The 27609-nt window shown below is 47.3% G+C and overlaps 1 protein-coding gene across 9 annotated transcripts in view; it reads left to right on the forward strand.

Annotated features, from left to right (window-relative positions):
* Window positions 1-27609, forward strand: part of MTCL1 (microtubule crosslinking factor 1) — a 136849-nt gene that overhangs the window by 76317 nt on the left and 32923 nt on the right. For 2 of the 9 annotated variants that reach the window (XM_064150192.1, XM_064150197.1), the window contains exons 4-8: window positions 7623-7682; window positions 10211-10288; window positions 15400-16725; window positions 17717-17872; window positions 27066-27158. In XM_064150192.1, coding sequence (XP_064006262.1) covers window positions 7623-7682; window positions 10211-10288; window positions 15400-16725; window positions 17717-17872; window positions 27066-27158 — 1713 coding nt within the window. The remainder of the gene's footprint in view (window positions 1-7622; window positions 7683-10210; window positions 10289-15399; window positions 16726-17716; window positions 17873-27065; window positions 27159-27609) is intronic. The other 7 variants (XM_064150198.1, XM_064150200.1, XM_064150193.1 and 4 more) reach the window with 6 other exon arrangements.

Consider the following 27609-nt stretch of genomic DNA (forward strand, 5'->3'; position numbering starts at 1 on the left):
CTGAAGGTGTTTAAGAGGAGACAGGATGAGACACTCAGTGCCATGGTTTGGTTAATTAGAAGGATTGGTAATAGGTTGGACTCGGTGATCCTAGAGGTCTTTTCCAACCTGGTCAATTCTGTGGAAGGGTTCTCAAAGCTGGAGCAGGCTGCCCAGAGAAGTGACTGAATCACCATCCCTGGATATATTCAGAAGCTGTCTAGACATGGTACTCAAGGATATGGTGTAGTAGTGGCCCTGGTAGAGTTAGATAACAGTTGTACTCAATGATCATGAAGTCCTTTTCCAACCACAGCCATGCTGTGATTCTTCACCTACTGCTGTACTTGGAGCTGGTGGATTTGGTCACTCATGCATGCACGTTGAGAGCAGTGCCAGCTGTCTCTCAGGCAGCGTTTGCTAATGAATGCAAATGCAGATGGTGATTACCCATTTCAAAGTGCTGGGGAGCGAGCCCTCGCTGGGCACAGAGCATTATTCATGCAGCTCATCAGCCCCAGCGAGATGCTGGTGCATAATTCCTCGCACATCACAGTGATAGAACTTGCCTTGGGGGCTGGCCTTTCCAAGCCAGCCTCTCTGCTTTGGCGTTGCAGACGTTGTCACTTCAATAGCTGACGACTTGATTCTGCAGGTTGGGTTTGAGGCGCAGACGATAGCAAGCCCACGCTCGCCCGCAGGTGCCAGACTGCACCCAAAACCACTCGCTCCTCTTAATAGCAGTGACATGCTGGCAGCTCCTAGGGGTTCTGTGTTCTTTCCTCCTTCTTTCCCAAATCCTTCTCAATCGCTGCCTGTTCCCAGCTCTAAGCACATCCTACTCTCAGCTTACCTCAGGGTGAAAACTTGGGGCATAATAATGTCTTGCACATAGGATTGTTCCTGTTGTACATCACAGGATCACAGAAGGTTAGGGGTTGGAAGGGACCCAAGGAGATCATCCAGTCCAACTCCCCTGCCAGAGCAGGGCAATACTATCTAACGCAGATCACAGAGGAACACATCCAGACAGGCCTTGAAAGTCTCCAGAGAAGGAGACCTCACAACCTTCTATACATGAAAAGAATCTCTTAGGTAAAACTGTTTGGGTATTTTCTCCTTTGGGCAAAGGGAAACCTGTCCGAGGGGTGGTTTCTGCTGAAGGTCTTGGTCATACATGCTGAGTAATTACAAATAGCGTGGAGGGGTAGTTCCTAGTCCACAACAGCTCTTGAACTTCGTTTCTGTGTCCCACTCAACCTCTGATTCCAGTGCGTTCACTTCTGCTTGCTCTCCCCCACTGTTGCAGTTTAAAGTGGGACAGATTGCTCTTTTCCCTCTTCCACAAGGGGCAGAAGAAAACCTCTCACACACAGGACTGGAGAACTGGAAAGTTTAAATGGAAAGGCAATTCATATGCTACAGTGCTATAGTGCAAAGCATAGTAAAGCATATAAAATACAGAGAAATCCACAGCCTGGGTTTAACTCCTTAAGCCAAACCTTCCTCTATACCAGGCTAACAAAACCCAGGCTTCCATGCCCAAATTCAGCAGCTCCAAGCCTACTTGGCAGCACTGGCAAGGTCAACGAGGCCTTTTCTCCCCCAGCAGAGAGATAAGAACCTGCTTGTCCTTCCCAAGAGGAGAAAGAAAGGGAAAAGGGGAGAAATTAACTTTGCAGCTAGATTTATAGGGATGCAGGATTTATGGGGAGAAACACAAATGTTACACCTTTCCAGTACACCTCCTAGCTCCTGGAGGTCTGTAACCCTCTGGTGCTCTCAAAGGCACATAGGCACAAACCCACCTGCACAGGCTCACTCTCACTTGCTCAGTTTGCAGGACCTTCCTTGGGCTGGTGTCACTGAAAGACACAAATCATCTCTCCCTCTCCATGCTAGGGTCCTAGGAAAGTGAAAATGGTAGAACTTGTTTCAGTTGGAGAAGACCTTTAAGATCATCGAGTTCAAAACTGATTGTGTCTCTTTCTGCTGGTAACGCTGTAGCTGCTACATCCCATAACCTTTTGGGAAGACCTTTAAACACTGGGTGATTTATTTACCCCCATGTATTAGGTCTCCTTGGTAGCTGAGAGATGTGGTGGCAATCAAACTGCAGCAGAGCTGTGAAGGCAGAGAACTTCCTCTTTTCTAGGAGACTACATTAACTAAAGGACTACTCAAATCTTCTCTAGCCATCATTGAAAGATCTTTTGGTAGACAGCCAACCCTGGCTGGTCTCTTGAGTCTAAAACCTAGTGTGGAAATGCTCCTTCTGGCATTATTTCCTGAAGCTTCTGATGTTGATCTGCTCTACATCAAAGAGAAATGCTCCTTTCTTGCATCATTTTACAGTTCTAATCACTTAAGCTCCTGGTGTGTTCCACCTGCTGCTGCTTGCACCTGCAGCCCCACTGCAGCATCAGCTCTGCTGGCTGGTGTCTCAGTGGGTCTCACACTGCTGAAATGGAGAGGATAGAAAGGGTGGGTTGGAAGCAACCTTTAAAGCTCATCAAGTCCAACTTGCCTGCACTCAGCAGGGACATCTGCATCTCGGGCTTGTTGCTCAGAGCCTTGGCCAACCTGACCTGGAGTGTTTCCAGGGGTGGGGCATCTACCACCTCTCTGGGCAACCTGGGCCAACGTTTCACCACCCTCAGGGTAGATAATGCCTTCCTTCTATCTAGCCTAAATCTCTGTCTTTGAGTTTCATACCATTACCCCTTGTCGTGTCATAACAAATGTTGATTGGACAGGGCTGGGTGATAAGTTGGACTGGATGATCTTGGAGGTCTCTTCCAAGGTGGTTGATTCTATGATTCTATGGACAGGTCCTGCTAAGAAGATTGTCCTTGTCATTCTTATGGGCCCTCTCTAACCCTTGACAGGCCACAAGAATGTCTGCCTGTAACCTTCTCTTCTCCAATCTGGACAACCCCGAGTCTCTCAGCCTGTCCTCACAGCAGAGAGGTTCCACCCCTGGATCATTTTTGTGGCCTCCTCCACCAGGTCTATGTTTCTCCAGTGCTGAGGAACATCACAGCTGAACCCAGGGATGCAGGTGTGGGTCTCAGCAGAGCAGAGGGGCAGAATCCCCTCCCTCCACCTGCTGCCCACACTGCTTTGGATGCAGCCCAGGACACAACTGATTCTGGGCTGTGAGGGCACAATGCCAGCTCATGTCCAGCTTTTCACCCACCAGCACACACAGATCTTCTCCACAGGGCTGCTCTCCACCCCTTCATCCCTCAGCCTGTATTGATACCAGGGGTTGCTCTGAGCCATGTGCTGGACGTTGCACTTGGCCTTGTTGAATTTCCTGAGGTTACCAAAATCTTTCCTTACTCTTGTGTAGGGCTCAGAATCATAGAAAGCTTTGTCCAGGCAGTCTCTCGTTGCCATGCCTGTGTTTCTAGTCCTCATCTGACACGTAGGAAGGAAAGTTTCTGCCTGGAATCCAGTGGTAGCTCCCAGAGGTACATATCTCATTCTTTTTCCTACACTGAGCACAGACTCAGCCTAAGGTTTAGTCTCTGCCTTATGGAAATCTGGAGCAATCTTCCTGCTGAGCACTGATCAGAAGGATCTCCTTACGCATAGCCAAACAGGGCAGTGGGGAACTGCTTAAAGCAAGGCCCTGTCTGGGGCAATACCTTACAGACTTGCTAGTCTGGCTCTGTGAAATCCATTTTTCCAGTGAGGAGGAGGAGAAGAGCTTGCATCTTCCAAAGCCTGCCTCCTTCCTTTTTCTCAGCCTGTCATCCACATCTCCTACCTGAATTTTAATTCTTCCCTCTATTTTTCCAAGCAACAGAGCAAAGGCTCCCTTACTTTCTCTTGCACACACAGCCCGTGTGTGTATCTGGATGTGTCCAAGTGTGACATCCAGCTGAGCTCCAGCGTTTTTCAGTGGTGCCCAGGGGTAGACAACAGGCACGAGCTAAGATAGGGGAACTTCCACCAAAACATAAGGGAAAGCTGCTTTCATGTGAGGGTGCTGGAGCCAGAGCAGTTGTGGAGTCTCCTTCTCTGGAGAGATTCCAAACCTACCTACACATTGTGATCCTGAGCAGCCTGCTGTGGGTGACCCTACTTTAGCAAAGGGGTTGGAGTGGATGATCTCTAGAGGGCCCTTCCAACCCCTTCCATGCTGTGACTCTGTCACCTTTTGCCAAGAGGTTTTTAAGAGCTGGCACAAAGTTCTTAATTCCTTGCCCAATTGGAAGCTGTTTGCTACAGTCATGCATTGAGGCCTCTGCAGAATTTAGTGGACTCATCCCTGACTCTAAGGACTTCTAAATTAAATGCATTAAGCAGTCAACTTCTTCTTGCCCAGGCTATAGTCTCACTTGACATCACAAGGATGACCAGTCAAGTGTGAGGGCCAGGGCTGTGCCCCCTATCTCTTCAACCATAGTGGACTAGGCTGCACAGAGAGGTTGTGGAGTCTTCTCTGGAGAGATTCCAAACCCACCTGGATGTAATCCTGGGCAACCTGTTGAGGGTAACCCTGCTTTAGCAGGGGTGTTGGACAAGGTGATCTGCAGGGGTCCCCTCCAACCACTGTGATTGTGTCACAGTGACCTATCTGGTGTGTCAGGGCTTGATGCTACTGACTGTTGACTGCCTTTAGTTCTGTACCTTCTAAAATCACACCACATTTAAAACAAAAAGAGAGAGAGAGAAGTGTTTATCCTGGCTCAGCTTGTGTAACAGGTTCTCATATGATGTTTTGAGTGCTTTAAGTCTTCTTTTGGTTCAGCTCTTTCAAGTATGCAAGAAAAACAAACCACCAACATTTCTCTTACTCAGCTTCATTAGTTAAAGGGAATCAGTGGATTCTAGCAGAGAGCAGATTAGCAGAAATAAACTGTAGTGTGTCTTGGGCATATGGTGCAGCACATGAATGGGTTTTAAGTACTGAAGTGAGGCTAGCAAAGAGCAGAAGGTTTGTCTTTGCATGCAGTAATTATCGTTAGCAGTAGCTGCATAGCTTCAGTCACAAACCACAGAGCCACAGAGAGCTTGCAGTTGGGGTTTGCATGGGGTGTGTGGGCTTGTGTCTGAGCTCACATTGTGTTTTGTGCCAGCTAATGGTTGGGCATGAGGCTGGATTTAGCTTTTTAGGAAGAGTTTAAGGCCAGGCTGGATGGGGCTCTGGCCAGCCTGATCTAGGATAGGGTGTCCCTGGCCATGGCAGAGGGGTTTGAACTAGATGATCCTTGTGGTCCCTTCCAACCCTGACTGATTCTATATAACAGGATGCTTCTTCCCTCCCTTCCTTTCCTCTTCGCTGGGCTCGTGTTTTCCAGCACTGATTAAAGAGACTGGGAGGGAGTGTTGCCAGCAGGTCAAAGGAGGTTCTCCTCCCCATCTACTCTGCCCTAGTCAGGTCATACCCAGAGTGTTGTGTCCAGTTTTAGGGTCCCCAGTTCAAGAGAGACAGGGAACTGCTGGAGAGAGCCCAGTGGAGGCTCCAGAGATGCTGAGGGGACTGCAGCATCTCTGTAAGGTGGAAAGCCTGAGAGACCTGGGGCTGTTTAGCTTGGAGAAGAGCAGCCCGAGAGGGATCTTCTTAGTGCTGATCCATATCCAAAGGATGGAGGTCAAGAGGATGGGGCCACTGATGGGACAGGGGGGCTACAGGCACAAACTGGTGCACAAGAAGTTCCACCTAAACATAAGGAAAAACTTCTTTCCTATGAGGGTGCCTGAGCCTTGGAGCAGGCTGTTCAGAGAGGTTGTGGTGTCTCCCTCTTAGGAGAGATTCCAAACTTGCCTGGACATTGCAGTCCTGGGCAGCCTGCTGTGGGTGACCCTGCTGTATCAGGGGGTTGGCCTAGATGATCTCCAGAGGTCCCTTCTTCCCTCTGCCATGCTGTCATTCTGTGATTTGGAACACAGAAGCCGGTGCTGGTCCCAGCACACTACTCCAGTGCGTGAGCCAGAGGAAAGGCATGCTGAGGGCAAGTCCATGACAACCCAGGCATTGCCTCAGATGGCAATTGTCCCCTGCAGAGCAAATAGAAGCAGAGGCAGTAAATAAAAGAGGCCACAAAGTCAGGATGATTGCTGGGGAGTATCAGCCTTCAGGCTCCAGTCACAAACAGAGCAAACCAGCCAACTTTGAATTCAAGTGACTGCTGCAGCCTCAAGCTTCCCACTCTTTTTTTCCTCATATCTGTTGTTCCTCTCTGTTACTTCAACCTGCAGAGAGCAAATGTATGCTTCTTCCAAATGGACCCAGGTCACAGCAGTTTGAACTTAGTACAGCCTTGTGTCTCAGGACCACCACGGCTAACATCTTTATGGTGCTCCACTTGCCACTCCTCAGGAAGATTCTGCTTTGCCATTTAGGTGCTGACAGGCTTCTGGACACCAAGCAGAGGTGATGACATCAGTCCCATGTCTTTAAAAATCCTGCTTATAAAAGGATATAGACTTTGGCAAAATCACTCCAGTCTGATTTAGAAAGTAGCTTAATTACCCAGAGCCTTACCTAGGCTTTGTCTGGGCTCCTCAGTAAGTTTGCTAGCACAAATTTACCAATAGTCACAGAATCCTTTGGGTTGGAGGAGACCTTTAGGATTCTCATCAAGTCCAACTGTTAACTTACCACAGTCAGGTCCACCAATGCACATGTCCCTTAGCACCACATCAAAACAGTTTCAAAGTCCCTCCAGGGATGATGACTCCACCACCTCCCTGGGCAGCCCATTCCAATGCCAACAACTTCCTCCTAACATCCATCCTAGACCTCCCCTGGCACAACTTGAGACTGTGTCCCCTTGTTCTGTTGCTGGTTGCCTGACAGAAAAGACCGACTCCCACCTGGCTACAGCCTCTCTTCAGGTAGTTGTAGAGAGCAACAAGGTCACCCTTGAGCCTCCTTTTCTCCAGGCTAAACACCCCCAGCTCCCTCAGCCTCTCCTCCTCTCCTCAGGGAATGTCAACCCTTTTGGGAAATAAATTGTTCCTCATGTCCAACCTAAACCATCCTGGTAGAACTTGAGGCTATTTCCTCTTGTGCTATTGCTTCTTACTTGGCAGAAGGCAGTGACCTCACTCCAGCCTCCTTTCAGACATTTGTAACAAATGAGATCTCACTTCAGCCTCCTTCTCTGCAGCTTAGACGACTCCAGCTCCTCCTCACAGGCCTTGTGCTCTGTGTAATCTTACTTTACATAGCTTGCACATGCACATCCTTCCCTGGTTTTCTGGGGAGCTGCTTTCCTCTGGGTTTTCCACAATGTGTTTCACATCCACTCTGAGTAACATTCTTGGCCTTCTGCCTTGGATTAATCAAACATAAATCATTGCCCTATGCAGAAGGAAAGTTTTGCCCCAAAAATGTGATGGTCCAGAGAAGAAACTAAGATGCTTACTCTCCCCTCTGTGAACTTTTAACTAATTTCATTCTCCTTTTTCTCGTGTGTGTGGTGAGAAATGTTGTGCATTGGAGAATTCACTGTCAGTGCCCTGATCATCATGGGGTTTTCACTGATTAGCATGAAAAATTAAATCCCCAGCTGCTCAGGAGGCTATCCTTGCTTTCTCCTAAATGAGTTTTATAGCAATGAGCCTGACAAACCTGCAGGCTTTGTGTTCAGCTTATCAATAACTCAGTGCTGCTTCTCTTGCAGAGTTCCCTGAAGAGAAGAGGCAGCAGAGAGATACACAAAGAAAAAAAGACGTTTACCCAGGTATGGTTTTGGTGGTTAAAATCACATGATAACACTCCCAATTTTCTTTTTCTGGCTGCTGACAGGGCCATCAGGCACATTAACTAGAGTGCAATTAGACCTTAATCTACTGAGACCTCCTAGAGATAATGTAGAAGCAATTGAGGACGCGATGGTGATCTCTAAACCACGCAGCTCCTCTGTCTGTAGATTCAGGCTGTGGGTTTTCTAGACAGAGAGAAAAATCACCTTGCCTCACAAAGTGATTGGATCACATCTTAGGGACTAACTAAACTTATACATGGTGCCAAAGCTGTGTTGCTAATGAGCATCCTGGCAGGCAGTGTGGTTTGCACGCTGCAGAGGCACCTCACGAGCTCTCATGGCACACACTGGGGTTTGATCCCTCGTGAACTTGTGCTCCTCCAAGCTGAGGCACAACACAGAGCCTAAGCTGCCCACTCACTCTCCTTTTGGACACTGGTTTCACTGGAATTCTGTAGGCTGATTCCCTCAGGGAAGTGGTCAGCTTGGTTTCCTCTGCTTTTTTGTGCTGACTGTAGGAGTTAAAGCTTTTTCCCAGCACCAGTGTGGTTGGTGTTTATAGCTGGAGAGGTGGGGGTAGTGTTTCACCTTCCAGAGAAAGGAGCCAAGTGTGATGTGATGTCTTTGTTAGAGAAGGGTTGAGCCTCCTCTGCTGCCCCTTCAGCAAGCTTAGCATACACAGCTAAGACCTACAGGTTGTCTTTGAGTCAGTGGAGTCCTAAAATCATAACACCCATAATGAATGCTTGAAGCAGGTCCAGAGGAGGGCCACAAAAATGGTCAGAGGGCTGTCCACTGAGGTTTGTGGGTGGCACTGTCCTTCCTTTCCTCATTCCTGGAACTACAGAGCAGCACAGAGGGAATGGATTCCTTGTACTTGCTTCCTCTGCCCAAATCCAGGCATTAAGATCAGCTCTGTTTTGCCTTGGAAAGCCTTAGAAAGGATGTAAGAATATTAACTGAGGAACCATGGGTCAGCTCTGCACTACTTGAAGTGATCCCTGATTTTTTTTTCCAGGGGAGAGGAAGGCTTTATGCTGTGCACACATTGTAGCTCCTGCAAGAAAGGGATTTGGGCTTGAAAGTGGAAACCATTGCAACAGCACTGTGCAAGGTGCCCAGTCAGTTTTCCTTCAGCAGTATTTTAGGCCAGGAAGGTCTGAGAAACAGCCTTCTAGGTTGAGGTGGTCAGCATATCCAAGCCATCTCCCAGCTCTGGAAAGTCTCCAAACCCATTCAGAGGGTGGCTGAGATCAGAGCATGCCACAGAAAGTGTCTAACCTGGTGAAAAAAACACCAGGTCCTGGGGCATGGCCCAAAGGGGTAGGCAAGGACACAGCCCAGGAGGCTCAAAGCTCTGCTCCTCAGGGATACCTAAGATAAGTTCAGGTGCCCATTATGTGGCCAATAGGTTTCCCCTCTACCCTTCTCTGGTGAAGCTGCACGTGGAGTCCTGTGTCCACTTGTGTGCTCCTCAGTTCAAGAGGGACAGGAAACTACTGGAGAGAGTCCATCTAAAGGATGGAGTATGAGGATGGGGCTAGGCCCTCCTCAGTGGTGCCCAGTGATAAGACTGGGAGCAATGGGTACAAACTAGAACTTAAGGAGAAACTTTTTTGCTTTGAGGTTGTTGGAGCACTGGAGCAGGCTCCTCAGAGTGGGTATGGGTTCCATTTCTCTGGAGAGGTTCCAGACCTTCCTAGATGTGATCCTGTGCAAACTAGAGGTGCACCTGCAGCAGCAGAGGGGTTGGACTAAATGATCTCCAGAGGTCCCTTTCAACCTCTATCATTCTATGTTTCTATATATTGTGAGTGAAAAGCAACTGCAAACTCAGAGTCAGTGCATCCACATGCTCACAGATTACTCAGAATCATAGAATCAACCAGGTTGGAAGAGACCTCCAAAATCATCCAGTCCAACCTAGCACCCAGCCCTGTCCAGTCAACTAGACCATGGCACTAAGTGCCTCATCCAGGCTTTTCTTGAGCACCTCCAAGGACGGTGACTCCACCACCTCCCTGGGCAGCCCATTCCAATGCCAATCACTCTGTCTGGCCAAAACTTCCTCCTAACATCCAGCCTAGAATTCCCCTGGCACAACTTGAGGCTGTGTCCCCTTGTTCTGTTGCTGCTTGCCTGGGAGATAAGACAATCCCTCGCCTGGCCACAGCCACCCTTGAGGTAGTTGTAGACAGCAGTGAGGTCACCCCCAAGCCTCCTCTCCTGCAGGCTGCACACCCCCAGCTCCTTCAGCCTCTCCTCACAGGGCTGTGCTCCAGGCCTCTCACCAGCTTTACTTGCAGCAAATGGCAGAAACTGATGTTTTTACTTCCTGGGAGCTCATCACTAAGGTTATCAGGGGCAGCACACCCACCGCAGGGCACGCTGAGCAAGCAATGCCTGCTGCAGTCGGTTGTCTCGAAGCGGTGTAGAGGTAGACCTCATAGCAGCTCTTACCCAACCACCTCTGGCAGCACTGAAGAAAAAAAGTTTTTGTTCAGCAGAATTGCAGAATGGAGCCTCTTGGAAAAGCCCAGGCATCAGGCAAACCCCAGAGAAAAGTGGTCCTGCAGCGCAAGGTAGGAGTGCCAGACGCTTGGGTGCTGCTCCTGCTGCCCTGCCGGCAGACTTGCAACGCCAAACCTGCTTACCTGTCTGCTGCCTGGCCGTGCCCTTCAGCCGGTGGTGGTGCCTGGTGGTGGTGCTGCTAGAGGAGATGGTGTTGGTCTCTATCTCTCTTTGTGTCTTCTTGGCAGTAAAGAAATATCGTCTCTGGGGGGGGATTTTTGATCAGCTCTTCATTCTCATCACATCGTTGACTGTTACATAATGATTTAGTCCTTTCTTTTAAGTTTCCTTTCATTTATCTCCACGTTCTACATTTGTCTAAATTAGCCTGCAGGCTCTGCAGGGAGGGATCTGGGGGGGGGGGGAGGGTGGGTTCTTTCTGCCTTTTATTTTTTCCCTCCCCATTTACATCCCTCTGAAGTGCCCTGCAGAGCTGCAATGCTATTGCATGTGAATAATCACCCTCAGTAATCACTAATTCCCATTTATCCCTAATGATCTCTTAAGGTCCGTGACTAGCACCGTGAGTGGTGGAGCAGTTTTGCAGTGCTGTCCCTGCTCTTGGAGCAGTTTTGCAGTGCTGTTCCTGCTCTTGGAGCAGTTTTGCAGTGCTGTCCCTTCTCTTGGGGCAGTATTGCAGTGCTGTTCCTGCTCTTGGAGCAGTTTTGCAGTGCTGTTCCTGCTCTTGGAGCAGTTTTGCAGTGCTGTTCCTGCTCTTGGAGCAGTTTTGCAGTGCTGTTCCTTCTGTTGGAGCAGTTTTGCAGTGCTGTTCCTTCTCTTGGAGCAGTTTTGCAGTGCTGTCCCTTTTCTTGGAGCAGTTTTGCAGTGCTGTCCCTTCTCTTGGAGCAGTTTTGCAGTGCTGTCCCTGCTCTTGGAGCAGTTTTGCAGCGCTGTTCCTGCTCTTGGAGCAGTTTTGCAGTGCTGTTCCTTCTCTTGGAGCAGTTTTGCAGTGCTGTTCCTTCTCTTGGAGCAGTTTTGCAGTGCTGTTCCTTCTCTTGGAGCAGTTTTGCAGTGCTGTTCCTTCTCTTGGAGCAGTTTTGCAGTGCTGTTTCTTCTCTTGGAGCAGTTTTGCAGTGCTATCCTTTCTCTTGGAGCAGTTTTGCAGTGCTGTTCCTTCTCTTATTGCTATACCATCTGCCCCACACCCACCTTTTAGGAAAGCAGGTCCTGGATGTGAAATACAGCCAGGCTGTGCCATATTTCAGCCCCTGGGATTCAAGCCTCTTACTCCTCCAAAACGGTGGGAACACTGTTATTCTCCTCCTTTTTTCCCCCTCCCCTTTTCTTTTGTGATGAATAGCAAACTGCTCTTAATTTTGGTGGTTTAGCCTCTCCTATAGTTTGCTTTACGTGTCAAAATGCCACTTGACTGTGTGGGTATCTCACCCTCTTGTTGTTTCTACTTGGTTTCAACTGATCAAGAAATGGCTGATATTTCTGAACACAAAGTTTCAGAGGGACAGATGCATGAAGGTTGGAGTCTTACCCTGCTGGCATGCTTAGATCTAGCTGATAAATCCCTCCCGACTGTTCTTTTCCTGTGGGGGGAAAACCCAAGCAGTCTGGGGAATGGGATTTTTCAGTAGTCATGTTCCCTGGCAGAGAGACGGGGAAGATCTAGAGCTTTCTCACCTTTCCAGATGAGCTCTGTGTTTAGGAGGTGAGATTAACATCCATCAGCTCTGTTGGTTCATGTGAGGCTTGTGTTTGTGTCACAAAAACAGAACCTAGGGGCAAAACCTAGCAATAAAGTCTCTCCATTAAAAGGAGGTGATGGTGGTTTTGTCCTGATCTAACAACACTAACTCCAAAGCACGTTGAGTCATGCAGTGATGCCCAGCAAAAAAACGCTGGGGCCCTAACCCCAAACCCATCAAAGCCTTTCCCTTTTCATCAAAAGCTCCAAAATGTTGTCCCAAGTGTGAGTCAGTGACTCTTATTTAGGTTATTTGGTGGCAGTTGGTGTCAGACTGGAGCTTACTCAGACCCCCGGCTTGGAGCTGCCCCCTCCCAGTGCTCCCAATCTGGGGGGGAGGGAGGGCTGATCTTTCCCTATGTTTATCCATCCAGCTGCCAGCAGTCAGGGAGGTGCAAGAAGCACGGGGGGAAATGCTGGGTTAGAAAGGCAGAATAAGGAGGATGTCAGATGTGATTATTTCCAAGCTATTAACAGATAAATAAACTGGAGCAGTGACCCCACTGGTGAGCTCCGCTCTGCCTCCCTGCTTTGGCAGTAGCTTTCCTTGGGATCTTTGTATTTCCCTAAAAGCCACGGGGCTAAACTGGCTCTAAATGACAGGAAAACCAAAGGGAGTGTATTGTGCAGCCCTGACCGAAGATCTTGCTTTCATCATACAACTTTATCCCGCCGGAGCAACCCGAAATTCGGAGTGAGGCTAGATGGAGTTCTGCCAGGTGTTTTATCTGATACTTCGTTTTCAGTCACAAAGAGGAAAACGATTTGCAAATGTAGGTGTGAAAAAGAGGGGCAGTGTATGTGAGACAATGAAGAGGAGGAAAAGGCCATCTCCTGGAGGCTCTGCTTCTAATCAGTTAGTTGCACCTTGATGGTATTCATCGAAAACTCACATCTCTGGTGCCAGAAACACAAAGACTGAAGTTTTGATAGTCAACTGATCAAGTTGTGTCTGGCTCTTGCTTACGACTGAAAACCACCTACTAACAGAAACTTTGACTATTACTTCTGTCCTGTGACTTAAGATCTAGTTTTTTCACTATTTAGCATTTCAAAGTCCCAACCTCTCCATCCTGTGATGGTTTGGGTGTTCTCTGCCCACCCCACACACTTTGGAAGTCACCCAGACTAGACTCAGCAGCTTTGGGAATTGAATGAAGCTTTGTATTTACAGCTTAGCCCAAGATACAGGTAGATAGTTACAATATATACAGAAATAAACAAGTTAAAAAGTAAAACAGAAACACAACAGCCCTCCCAGAAACCTGAGTCCCCAGGAGGGGCTCCCAACCACCTTCCCACCTTCCTCCCACCCCTCTCCCTTACCCTAGATCTTGCCTTATGTTTAAGGTAGTTTGGAGGGTCAGGCAGGTGGGTTAGGAAGCAGATGGATTAGTCACACAGACGGCAGGTTAGGTTAGAAAGAGGTTGAGCTCCAGAGAGAAATTCTGTTATCTATATTTATGTTCTTATTGTACATCTCAGCAAGCCTATGAGTGAAGTAGACATCACCACTGTTTCCTTTTCACAGACAGCTATCTAATTCTTCTCAGCAAAACATTCTAGCTAGGCTCAAACTAGCACACATCCCAATCCCAGCCTGCACCAAGCAGGATCAGTAGGAAAGCTGAGTTCAGAAGGATATAACCGATTACTTTTGTGCCTCTTTAGTTATTAATAGCTGAAATTAAGACATAATTAGTATCTATCAAAACAGAAGGGAGCAAAACCAATCTAAGGAAAGCAAAAGAGACACAGCATGCAAGGATTTGCTCTTCAGGAGTTAAATAGTCTTGGACTGCTGAGCTGTAATGAGTTTTGTAAACGTTTTGGGTGTTTTTGGGTGTGAAAAAAGGAAAGTCAGGCAGGTTTTCCTCTGGGTTTGGTCGCCCTTCTTAGGAATGACAACCAAATGATGCTATTGCGAGATGACAGCGCTCCAGAGACTGAAATGAAGTCTCCATAGATCATTGCACATATGCCCACCCAGCCTTCCAACAATGGTATATAAAACCTGCCGTCTCAAGAGAGCCTCTTTCAAAGCCTGCCTGCCATTGTGCTGCTAACGCTGATAAATGTGTCTCTTAGCAGGCCAAGTGCCCGGATCTCCATGGCAATCCATGAAAGGGATTCACGCAAGGAAATTGTTCACCGGCTTAGAATTTGCTTAACCTCCTCTCTTACTTCAGCACAATGCACGCTGGAGTTTGCTTTTGAGGTGCAGCACTCGAGAATGCCCAATGCACACAGAATGAAATCAAAGTCTCATTCAATAGCCTGGCGCTCCCTGAAAGGCAGCAGGCTTCATGTGGGACGGATTTGGATGTGATCATGGTTTAATGATTTTATTTTCCTTCCCTTTTCCCCCACGTGTTCACCAATCTCCCATGTGAACAGTTGTTTGTATCGGAAACAGTAGTGGTAACCTGATCCGTACAGCAGCAGAGGCAGCAGTGTGCATCCTATTCTAAAAGCACATCAGGCAGCCTCTGGTTAATAGGAGTCATTGAAGTTTTCACTCTGCAAGGCAGCCATGCAGCTTAACACACCTTTTTTTTGTCTTAGAATCATAGAATCAGTCCAGCTTGGAAGGGACCACAAGGATCAGCCAGCTCCATCTTCCCTGCCATGCACCCTACCCTACATCAGGCTGTCCAGAGCCCCATGCAGCCTGGCCTTAAACACCTCCAGCCATGGGGCCTCAACCACCTCCCTGGGCAACCCATTCCAGGCTCTCACCGCTCTCATGCTCAACAACTTCCTCCTCATGTCCACTCTGAACCTACTCATCTCCAGCTTTGCTCCATTCCCCCTAGTCCTGTCACTCCCTGAGAGCCTAAAAAGTTCCTCCCCAGCCTTTTTGTAGACCCCCTTCAGATACTGGAAGGCCACAATAAGATCACTTCAAAGCCTTCTCTTCTCCAGACTGAACAGCCCCAGCCTCTTGGTGCTTTCTAGCTGAAGGAGCCTCAGATTTGGGATTGTGATGAGCAAATCTGCCAGAGCAGGCTTTGTTTTGTGGCGCTGAAAGGGGAGCAAAAGTATCTTTAAACATCAACAGGACAGAAAGTGCCAACAAACTCATGGAGCCTTTTCATCTGAGTCATTATTTTCCACGAGATTTGCTTGGGTTTTGAGAGAAAGTGAGCATTGTGCTGGCACTCTTGCATCACTGAACACTTGCACAAGCACAATTGATTTGTTTTTATCCCCCCTCTTAACTCTGGTCAAGCTGCTTTGCCAATTTAACCAGAACCAAGCCATGAAACGAGTCAGCTGTGTGATTTGTGCAGCTCTGTGTCGTGTTTGTGTACCTAACAGAGGGTAGGGAGGTGGAGAGTCTGTGAATGAAGCTCCTGCTTGTGCTTCTGTTACAATTTAATCTCTCTTTTGTTTTTTTGCTGGGGGGGTGATTATTCTTGGCAGGAGGACAGTGCTGATTTGAAGTGCCAGCTCCAGTTTGCCAAAGAGGAGGCAGCGTTGATGCGCAAGAAGATGGCCAAGCTGGGGAGAGAGAAAGATGAACTGGAGCAGGAGCTCCAGAAGTACAAGTCCATCTATGGAGACGTGGACAGTCCCTTGCCTACTGGGGAGGCAGGAGGACCACCCAGCACCAGGGAGGCTGAGCTGAAGCTTCGTTTGAAGCTGGTGGAGGAAGAAGCCAACATACTAGGCAGAAAAATAGTGGAACTGGAGGTGGAGAACAGGGGGATTAAAGCTGAGATGGAGGATATGAGGTGCCAGTATGAAAAAGAGTGTCTCAGCAGGGACCACATTTCAAGCATTCCTACCTCACCCTACGGCGACTCCGTGGAGTCAGCCACGGAGCTGCGCCGGCACCTGCAGTTTGTGGAAGAGGAAGCAGAGCTACTGCGGAGGTCGATCTCCGAAATCGAGGATCACAACAAGCAGCTAACCAACGAGCTGAACAAATTCAAGTTCGAGCCGGGCCAAGAACCGGGCTGGTTGGATGAGACAGCCTCCAAGTGTGGTGGGACCTTGCAAGAGGAGCTGAAGTCAGCCAGGTTGCAAATCAATGAGCTGAGTGGGAAAGTGATGAAGCTGCAGTACGAGAACAGGGTCCTGATGTCCAACGTCCAGCGTTACGATCTTGCCTCTCACCTGGGCCTGCGCACTTCCAGCCCCAGGGACAGCGACGCTGACAGCGATGCTGGGAAGAAGGAGAGTGACAGCGATGAGGGTCGTCCACCTCAGCCAAAGAGAGAGGGACCCATTGGGGGTGAGAGCGACTCCGAAGACGTTTATGAGAAGACATCGGGTTTTGGGAGTGGGAAACCATCGGAAGTGAGCGACCTGTGCTCCGCTGAGCTCATCAGAGTGAAAGAGGACACCGAGTCACTAATCAACATCAAACGCGAGGCGGAGCGGCTGGAGCGGACCGTGGAGCGCCTTATCACTGACACGGACAGCTTGATCTACGACGCCAAGGTGCACATAACCAGCAGCCCGCCCGCCCAGCAGGACCTCAGAAGCAGTGACGAAAGAGGAGAAGACAAGTACGAACCCGAGCTTCTGGACACGGTCAACGTCAGGATGAAAGCTTTCCGGAAGGAGCTGCAGACCTTCCTGGAGAAGGTTGATCACATTGGAGAGGGCCTTAAGGAGCAGATGGAAGACCTTTCCCCTCTTCCCCATCTCACCGAGTCTTCCAGTTTTCTGTCCACGATGACATCCATGTCCCGAGACTCTCCCATTGGTAACCTGGGGAAGGATTTAATCACCGACTTCCAGGTAGGTCAGCCCCACATTTGCCTTCTTTCTGTTTATCATTTCTCCTTCTTTCTGGCATTGCTACCCTAGAGCTAATTTTCCTCCCAGCTGCTTTGTTATGATTTCAGACCCGCGATGTATCGAAGTGCGTAACGTTAAACACTTTATAGGTTTTGTGATTTCGTTTTGTTTTCTTTTCTTTTGATTATTTGCACAACTCCTTTGACTCAGAGGTGGTTCCTCGTGGCAAACAAAAAAAAGGCTAATCCGCTGGTGCTATAGAGATCTGTCTTCTTTTCTTGTCCGTAGCAGCAGTGCTTCCCTGTGAAAGAGGAGATTAATTAAACCAGTCCCCCAAAATGTATCAATTCTGATGAATGTCCATTAGCAGCCTTGCTAAGAAATGTGAGGAGGTCTTTATTATGCTCTCTCGTCAAAGGGTCAGGCGTGTTCTCAAAAGCCTTGCCAAAAGAACCCAACCGAACGCAGTTTTCTAAGTGATGTGTTTTGAAAGGCCTGCTTACAGCTCACTCCCCTAAGCGAGCAGCGAGTGAGAAGCTCTGTAGCCAACGAAGGACTGCCTTGCCTAAAGCCTTGCCCCTGGGCGCATGTCTAAACTGCCACCACTGCCACACTGGACATGGCTTTTCTGCACAGCACAAGTAAGGAAGGAAGAGCCTTGTGTCCCCCGTATCCTTCATGACTTGTATGCTTGCTGTTGGTTTGACTCATGCATCCTCATTGCATGCGCCTCATAACCAGTGTTTGCATTCTTTTTTCCTCTCTTTTTCTCTTTTTTGCTTTTCAGATGTTTCAGCCCATCATTTTGCTCATCCTCATTTTGGTTTTGTTCTCTTCACTCTCTTATGCCACTGTATTTAAGTTGGTTTTTCTGTTCACGCTTTTCTTTGTCTTGTAGTTTTTTCAGTCGTCTACCTTACCCATTTTGGTTTTTCTTTATTCCCTCCTGTCCTTCTGTTTTTTCGTTGTAAACCGCCCATGCACCTAACAGTCCAAACTGAGGGATCAGATGGCGTGGCAGCTCAAACAAGACCGTGGAGAAGAGCAAGAGATTCACCACCAGCGAGCCACCACCGACCCACACCGCAGAGCTGATGGAGACATTAAACTCTACAGGCCAGCAGACAAGGGCTGTTTCAGTCTAGAGGTCAGCACAGCAGCCCACCTTACTCACTACCTCCTGCTGCCTTAGCCAGGAGATGAGTAACAGGAGCCAGGGGTTGGGGGAGTAAATTGGACTGAATGCAGCACCCCTCTTGTGAAAGTTGTGGTTGACCTCTTTTCCCCTCCTTGCAGTTTCAGAGAAGCAAATTGCTCCTGACTTTGGGCTCTGCCTCCAGTAGCTTGGCGAAAGGGGCAAATACGGCTCAGGGATCTGCCACAGTCGAGAAATGAAAGGTCACAAGAGGTTGTAAATGAAAGGTCACAAGAGGTTGTAATCCCTCTTGTGAGATCCTGCTTTTAGATTCCAGCTGGTTGGATATTTTAAATCTGGAAGGTCTGCGGGCAGAGATCACTTTGCATTTCGCCTGGCAGTAGTCTGCACAGGAGAAGGTTTGAGGCCGGTGTGCACGGTGCTTCTCAGCAGAGAACACAGCACCCTGCAGCCTGCCAGAAGGACTTATTTAGAGCAGAGCTCTCCCTTGTTTGGGTTGTTGAGTACTTTTCCATTCTTCAGAAACATCCATCAGTTTTTGTTTCAGTCTCCATCCATGCAGAGGCCATATCCGCCTCAGTAAACATCTCCTTAGCTGCTTTCTCGTGCGTAAAGGCTGTCCAGACACTGCAGCTGGTCCTGAAGAAAAAGCATTTCAAATGCCTCTCCAGAAAGGTGAGCTTGCAGCGCTGAAAAAGTGTTTCTGCTGGCCACTGGGAAGCCAAATCTGCCTTGAGCCTGCAGTGTTTAGAAGAGCTGCTAGTGAGGGAAGAGTCTGAATATGGGTTTGCTTCTAAAGCCCCAGAAAGCCAGGTAGGAAGGAGAGGCTTCAGAGCAGCTGATAGCCAAGCAGCACCCTGCTGTAATGACTAGCAAAAGGAGAGTGGCCTTCATCTTAACACAGGTAACTCTTTGCTGATCTGGTTTTAGGTGGTTTAAATGATCCTGCCAGTGCTGGGTTTTTGTTAGGAGTAGAATAATTCATTTGTTCAACAGCTTCTCCTCCAACTTTTCACTTTTACCTGTGATAGTAAAGCCTCAGAAAGGATATCTGATAAGCTTCTCACTGAAAGGTAAAGTCTTTCTTCCTCAGCTGTGAAATGGAATCATGAGATAGAGAAACTTTATCCTTCAGTGTGGTCCCTTGTGCAGTTGTCTTGGTCAGTAGTTGCTAGAATGTTTTGGGTTGGAAGTGACCTTGCACTCAGCAAGGACCCACCCCTCAACTAGACCCAGAGCCCCCAACAATCCAACATGGAATGTTTCCAGGGATGAGGCTTCTACCACCATTTTGGGCAACCTGGGCCAGTGTTTCACTATTCTGAGTGTTAAAAAATTCTTCCTTAAGTCAGAAAGTGACCACAGCAAATATTTACAGTATTTCTGTTAAAGTCTTGTCATCTTTTTTGCAGTTCCTCCTTATCTTAGATTGACCTTGTTATTATATAGTAAGCCCTGTGTATGAGCCCTCTGTTAGGGTAAGAGGTTTGGGTCACCTTGGCACAGCATCTGTTTTGTCCTCTCCCAGGATGGGAGGATGTGTACAGCAAACTGTGCTTCAACAGAGGCTGGGTAGTTTTCCCACCATAGCCTGATAAGGAACCAGCCAGTAATTAGAACCAAAGGTAGAGATTAGCCAGCTTAGGTCCAAACGAGCTCAAAAGATGAGCAAGGCTGGGGCTGAAATGACCTAACCAGAGAAAATTGTTGAAGATTGAGATGTTGGTTTCAGTCAGATTTGATTAAGCAACAAAGAACCTTACACAGCTTTGTGCTAAAACTTGGCTGTGGGTGGTCAGCCACTTATTGAATCATAGAATCAGCCAAGGTTGGAAGGGACCACAAGGATCATCTAGTTCCAGCCCCCCTGCCATGGGCAGGGACACCCTACCCTACATCAGGCTGCTCAGAACCCTATCTAGCCTGGCCTTAAACACCTCCAGGGATGGGGCCTCAACCACCTCCCTGGGCAATCCATTCCAGGCTCTCATCACTCTCATGCTGAACAACTTCCTCCTCACATCCAGTCTGAATCTTCCCACCTCCAGCTTTGCTCCATTCCCCCTAGTCTGTCACTCCCTAATTTCCTGCAAAGTCCTTCCCCAGCTATTTTGTAGCCCCCCTTCAGATACTGAGAGGCCACAATAAGGCCACCTCAGAGCCTCTTCTTCTCCAAACAGAACCCCAACTCTTTCAGTCTGTGCTCACAGCAGAGCTGCTCCAGCCCTCTGATCCTCCTCGTGGCCCTTCTCTGGACACAGTCCAGCACATCCACCTCCTTCTTGTAATGGGGGCTCCAGAGCTGGATGCAGTACTCCAGGTGGGGTCTCAGCAGAGCAGAGTAAAGGGAGAGAATCACCTCCCTCGACCTGCTGGCCACACTTCTAAATCTTAAAATCTTACCCTCTGTAATAGTCAAACCCAAGTGAAGCAGAAGATTCCTCCAAACAATTCTGTATGTTTAGCGTCCTTTAGTTTTTCATTTCACACCCTGTGCTAGCCAAACCTGCCATCCTTTGGTGCCAGATGAATGAGCTAGGAAAAACACTGCTCAAATACCAAAGGGATATTTTTTTACTACCACAGAGATTTGAGACGGAGCCTGTGACCTTTCAGTGCTCACAGCAGAGGTGGCTACACCTAAGCTGTTACCTGCTTTAACTGATGAAGTGAGAAAGTAGACAGCCCTGACTGATGACCTTCTTGCTGTGTATGGACTTTAAGCATGAGAACAAGGCATTTCCACAAGGCAAATGTTTTCCTTTTCAGCAAGAAAAGGCACTTTTCTAAAGCATTTTTTTCCCAAGATGAATTTTAAACGAGGGTTGGGTTTTTTTTTTCCCAAGCAATGCTCAGCAGCCCCCATTTAACCATTTTTGTTTCCCTCTGGCTTTAAAAATGAGCATCGTGGGAGCCTAATTTGTTTGATTAAACACTGACTGCTGCTTAAAACTATCCTGTAGCGTTAGCTGTAAACATCTGCCTTTGTTTGGAGCTTCACACTGCAGTTGTTAGTGCAACAGTATTATTAGAATGTATTTGCATATTAAAGAGGTGAGTTCCAGTCACAGACCAAAGGAAATTGCATCTTGAAATTGCCTTCAGAGCAGGGCTTTGTTTTCTGGCTGAAAAAAAAAGACATTCAGCTGCTGTTGCAGGAGGATGGAGCCCATTGGGGTGGGTGATGGATCCATTATTCATGACTTGAGCAGAGCTGGGTTATGGTGGGAGGGGGAAATCATTCTTTAGCATCCAAAGAAAAAGTGAGGGAACAAGTGAGAATTGCCCTAAAAGACAGGGAGGAACTAAAAAAGGGGAAATCATTCTTTAGCATCCAAAGAAAAAGTGAGGGAACAAGTGAGAATTGCCCTAAAAGACAGGGAGGAACTAAAAAAAAGGGAAATCATTCTTTAGCATCCAAAGAAAAAGTGAGGGAACAAGTGAGAATTGCCCTAAAAGACAGGGAAGAACTACAAAAAGGGAAATCATTCTTTAGCATCCAAAGAAAAAGTGAGGGAACAAGTGAGAATTGCTCTAAAAGACAGGGAAGAACTACAAAAAGGGAAATCATTCTTTAGCATCCAAAGAAAAAGTGAGGGAACAAGTAAGAATTGCCCTAAAAGACAGGGAGGAACTAAAAAAGGGGAAATCATTCTTTAGCATCCAAAGAAAAAGTGAGGGAACAAGTGAGAATTGCCCTAAAAGACAGGGAGGAACTAAAAAAACTCACACAAATGCTTCATGGAGCAAACAGCACAAATCAAAAAGATTCCTATCGCAACAAATGGGGGAAAAGGGAAATAATGTTACATCTGGTGAGTTTTAGCCTTATTCCCAATGGAATATCCATAAACAAAAGCCAGATTCCTTAAGCTATCCCCTGTTTATTTAGGAACAAGAAAAGATTCTAGAGAAGGGAAAAAATGGTCTTTTAAATACAGTTTGTTGCACTGTTTGATACCTGATGCTCTTAAACAGGAGCTGCATCTCCTAGCTCTAGGTATTCCTTCAGAGGGCATCAGTTCTACCCTTACCTGAGTAAGAACGTGTCAGACTCATCACCACATTTCAGATTTGGATTATTTTCATACCCAGCTTTTAAAGACTTAACAACATTTGGGTTTGTGTCAGGAAAATGCCACAAAATCTCTGAGACTCCCAAGTTATGGGAAAAGAACTAAGGAAGCAAACTCACTTAGAAGGAACAACTGTCACTAGAGAATTGAAACGAATGCAGATAGGCCAGAGAAGGTGAAAGCATAGCTTAAGAACTTTTCCACAGGGTCTAGTAATAAAGCTGAAACAGAGTTCCTGCTGGAGAATGATTTCTTCTGGGCCGTTTTCAGTCTCTTTCTTCATTCCCAAAGAGGTGGTGGAGTCACTGTCCCTGGAGGTGTTCAAGAAAAGACTGGCACTTAGTGCCATGGTCTAGTTGACTGGATAGGGCTGGCTGATAGATTGGACTGGATGATCTTGGAGGTCTCTTCCAACCTGCTTGGTTGATTCTATTGATTTTCTGATTTTCCTTACTCATCATGCCCCTGAAAAAAAACTATCACACATCTCTATTACTCTGGGTTAAGTGTGGACCAACCAGACACAGTGATGTACAAGTCAGGTAAGTGACTTTATTACTGCTTTGAACTACTGTGTGGACCCATTTGGGCTATGCAAGGAGAATTTTGGTCTGTATTTTGAACGTTCTGGGTTTAGCTGGTTTTGGTGTGTCTCTGCTGCTCCTTCTGTGCAGTTTTCCTATTCATGATCGACCAGCTGCAAGCCATGTGCTGAAAATGTATACACCCTTTTCTCTTGCCCTGATTTAAGGTTTTGTTTACCCAGAAAGGAAGCAGCAAACATTTTTAATACGTTGTGATTTTCTTTTTTTAACTGCTCCTGAAAAATAAGCCCAAACCAACAAATGAAGACCACGTAGAAAGTTGTATCTCTTTAGTGTCCTCTATTCCTCCAGCATGAAATCGAGGGAAGGAGACAAACTGGTGTTGCCTGTGTTCCTTCCCACCAAGATTAGAGGCAGCAGGAATAATTTACTTTGATGAAGTGTATTCTTCTTTGCTATGCAAGATTCCATAAAGGTTAACAATATAATGGCTTAAAAGACCCTTTATGATGTAAATCTGGATGTCCCAGTAGACCTAAGTGAACTGGGCGAGACTTTGTGTACCATCCACACAATGAGATGGATTTGTAAAGGCTTGGAGCAAAGTGTTCTGCTTTTTCCCCCACATCAGAGACTGTTCTTATAACCTCAGACAAATAACCACACAACTGCCTGTTGGACAGCAGCAGGTGGAAGAGATGTCGTTTGTTTTTAAGGGGTGAGGAGAAAAATACCTCTTTCAAGGGGTGAGAAGAGTACATTTTTGTAAGCAGCTTCTGAGAGTTCAGTTTCATGCTTAGTGCATGAAAAAAACCCAGGCACTGGGAGTTCATGTCTGATCTGATTGCTTGCATGCATGGGATGGTCAGACATCATGTGTGAAAAAAGGTAGCTCTGGTCAAATGCAAGGTCCAGAGTTCAAAGCATTGCAGCATTGGAATGGGCTGCCCAGGGAGGTGGTGGAGGCACCGTCCCTGGGGGTCTTCAAGAAAAGACTGGATGAGGCACTTAGTGCCATGGTCTAGTTGATTGGATAGGGCTGGGTGCTAGGTTGGACTGGATGATCTTGGAGGTCTCTTCCAACCTGGTTGATTCTATGATTCTATGATTCTGAGGAGCAGTGTTAAATGTTAGGTGAACAGCATAAAAATGGTCATCTTTTGGCTTCCTGGAATTACATACCAATACTGAAGAGCATCTTTCATCTGTGTCTCTTCAGGCCTTATTTTGCTTCATCCTTTCTGGAAGAAAAAATGTCTGGGAAAAAAAAAATAATGAATTTTGTTGTTCATAGTTGTTGCCTCTAAGCCAGTGCAGTTTGCAGGCAAAAGTAGGTTGTTACTACCTGTGGTAAAATGGAGAAAACAGAGAAAGAGAACTCAGCCATACCTTAAGGTGCATGGCACTCGTGTAGAAAGAAGTCAGGGCAGAAATGTGAGATGGGGTGAGCTGGAAAGTAACCAGTAAAGCTGGGAGGGACAAAAAGGGCAAGGAGGAAGTGGTGGTGAAGCTCCCAAAGCATGGGTAGCTTTTCTCTGCACGTGCTCTTGAGGTAAAGACATTGGTATGGATTACCTTGTTCTGGAGTGGTAACAGGTGAGAGAAAAGGACTTGGCAGAAGGGCTTGGCACTGCCTGTCCAGGAGGATGGGAGTGGAAGTAGATGTGGAATTGGGACAATTGGGCTGCCTGTGAAACTGTCACTTGGTGTCGAGCTGCGGATGAAGCGTTTCTGTGGCGTCGTGATGGAGTAGCTCAAGCTCGTAGTACCTGTTATGTTGTGTTTGTACACCCTGTCTGAGTGAGTTTGTGTCTGCTCCTGTGGTGTTGGTGTGTTGTGCCTTGGCCACCGTGGTCAGGGTGGTTTCTGTTCCTCGTGTAGCTCATTGCTCGATAAGGACAAAGGCAACAAAGAATGGAAGTTCAGAGGTGATCAGTTTCCCTGCCCATTTCCTAGCAGCGCTGTCTTTCCAAAGCAAAACAGTTGTGCCACAAAGCACACCCTGCTGAGTATAGAGCAGGGACCTGATTTCCACCCAGAAACCTGTATAACCCTCTAAGCATAGACACAGAGACATCCATCAGTAGAGCATCAAGTACTGCATATACAGATACCACAGGATGCATTTCTACATACTCTTCACTCACAATGCAGATGTTCAGCAGCAATCTATCAGGCACTTAAGCAGCCTTATCTCCTTTAATTTGAGCACTACAAATCCCTGTGTGTCTGGCAGAAAGGACATGATAGGAAATTGTTCACTATGAAGAGTCCCCAGGTTGCACTGGAAGGCAAAAGATGCATTCATGCATTAGCTGCTTTTTGACACATTGACTTTACTGTTTATAAAGATAGAGGCAAAAAAAAATTGCACTGCCTAATGTGCAGTCTCTCTGTCTTCATCATGTGTTTAATCTCTTCCCAATTCCAACAGCTGTCACATAATCCCAGCACCCAACTTGGTTTTACGTGGGCTACATGTTGGTTAAAAAAATGAATGAGTTATTAATCATTTCCTTGCCCTAATTTTGCAGGCTTGTGGTGGTGTCCACACACACCTAACTGGGTGTGTTAATACCATTAATACTAGTCTGAAGGAGAAGGGGGGGGGGAAAGAGTTCTTTTAACAAATCCTTCTTCATTGGGAAACACAGAATAGTGAAAAATTCAAACCTTACCTTCCTGGTGACTTCTGCTGCTCTGATCCAGGCTCCTGTTTTTCAGGAATCCCAAGAACCGTAGAATCATTTCGGTTGGAAAACACCTCCGAGATCACTGAATCCAACCATTCACCCTAACACCACCATGACCATTAAACCATGTCCCAGAGTGCCATGAGCACACATTTTGAAACACTTCTGAAGTCTAACAATGTTTCTATTTACATAGACTATTTCTATTTACATATACATCCCTCTCCAGTGTAAGAGGGACAAGGATCTGCTGGAGAGGGTCCAGTGGAGGGCTTCCAGGATGGTAAGGGGACTGGAGGGCATGGCTTATGAGGAGAGGCTGAGGGACCTGGGGCTGTTTAGTCTGGAGAAAAGAAGACTGAGAGGGCATTTGATAAATGTTTCTAAGTAACAGGAGAGGGGGGACAGGCTCTGCTCACTTGCTCCCTGGGAGAGGACAAGGAGCAATGGGTGTAAGCTGCAGCAAAGGAGGTTCCACCTCAACACAAGGGGGAACTTCTTTACTGTAAGGGTACTTCAGCAAAGTATGGTCATGCAGGTGATTTTTGGGATACTTGCATCTGCTTTATCTCCTTATTCCCTGGACAACAAGAGGAGAGTCTATTCCACTGACAAATATGTTGTGAATAACCAAAAGTCTCCCAGGAAGGGCTGCCACAACCTGAATAGCAGCAGCAGCTGGTCTGGCTCACAGGAAGCAGGAGGAGTGCCCAGAATGAGGAGATGAGTGCCAGGGTTGATGTTGGAGGGGAAATAGCAACTCAGCCCCCAGGAGTGGTCCCACAGACAGCATTGCATCATTGCAGCTGCTGAGATTGAAGTTTACTGGACTTCTGCCAGCAGATAATTTGGGATTATATTTCAAAGCCTGAAGTGATCCCTTCTTTAAACGTGTGTTTGCTCTGGTTAAGTAGGAGTTTGGTGCTGTAGTTGTTTCTGTGGTCACACACTTGAAGAGGACAGCATCTGTCTGAGCGTGACCTTCGGATAGGCAAATCAGGGAAAGACACAAAACAAAGGGCATGGAAACTTTTTGGTCAAGAACAGAAACAGCAGAAGGTTAACTACCATAGTAGAAATAATCAGGCCTGACTTCTTGGGTCTGAATTTCTGAATTAAGTAACTTTCAGAAGTAAAGTGGATGCCACAAACCTGAAACTGTGAAGATCAAAATCGTGTTGGAGCTGAAAGAGGGGATTCTTAAGCACCTCAGTCAGATCTCAGGGTCACACAGCCTGTCACCATGACATCTGTGGAGTAATTACTCTGAGTAGGAATCACAGAGTGCAGCTGACTTGCACAGAGAGCTGCCCTGTGTCTGAAGAGACCCTGCTTGCTCAGTTGGTTTAATGAACCTTATCCCATTAGCTGCCTAATCAGAAGTGTAGCACATGAATAAATGATTTGGTTCAATATTCATTAGATGCATCTTCTGCAGAGATGTTAAAATTGCATAGCTTTGATGGTCGTAAATGCACCACCAACTGTCTGCTTCTGTGCATAGGAGCAAACCTCCCTGACCTTGTGCTGGCTCAGCTACTCAGGTGCAAACCCCGAGCAGAGGAGAGCTGAAGGCAATAGCCAACATGTAACACCAGCATCCCAACATCAGTTTTCCAAAGGAAGCAATGCCCACACACTTGGAGGCCCCATCCCCAGAGCCATTCTATGATTTAGGGCACTGCTGTGTTTTGTTTGCACACTGTGCTTTGGTTTGAATTGTTGATACCTCTGAGTCGTGCAGATGTCTGTCCTGTGGGCCTTTGCTTTTTGTCCTTGATCTCTTAACACCACGGGGACACGTGTTCTGCTAAAGCTGTCCCTTTGTCCTGCTGATCAGCTCAGGGATTCCCCTGTTTTACCTGTACAGAATGTATCGATACAGGAGCTTCAGGCTCAGCTTGAGCAGGAGACGAGACTTCACCGAGAGGAGCAAGAAAAGTTTGCAGAGAGGATCATCCAGGTAAATACCAACCCCACCTCCTGGGAGAGATGTGTGACCATGATGTGTGGCGTGGATCTTGTTTCTCAGCACCGTGGGCACATTTGGATGGGCTCCTTTGACCTTGTCTGAGTAAATGAAGAAGCTGGAGAGTGGGGAAATGTGAACTCAGGCCTGTTCTGTCACCTTCAATCCAGCTTTTCTCTGCTTACTGGAGAGAAGAAGTCTTGTCCTCTGTGCAGGGCGAGTCAAGGTGGGGATGTGAAATGCTGCATGGGGAATTGCATCAGCCCCTTCAGCTCTCAGTGAGCACAGTTTGTCTCTGTGCCTAAATCTAGCTCATTCTAGCCCAGAGAAAATCCAGCTCTACTCTGAATTCAGTCAGGGGAGCTGTAACCAAGACACAACTCAGGGCTATTTTATTTGTAAGTTGCAGCACAAAAGGTTCCACCTCAACACCAGGGGGAACTTC

The sequence above is a fragment of the Pogoniulus pusillus genome, chromosome 10, assembly GCF_015220805.1.
Source record: "Pogoniulus pusillus isolate bPogPus1 chromosome 10, bPogPus1.pri, whole genome shotgun sequence".
In the NCBI taxonomy this organism is placed as follows: domain Eukaryota; kingdom Metazoa; phylum Chordata; class Aves; order Piciformes; family Lybiidae; genus Pogoniulus; species Pogoniulus pusillus.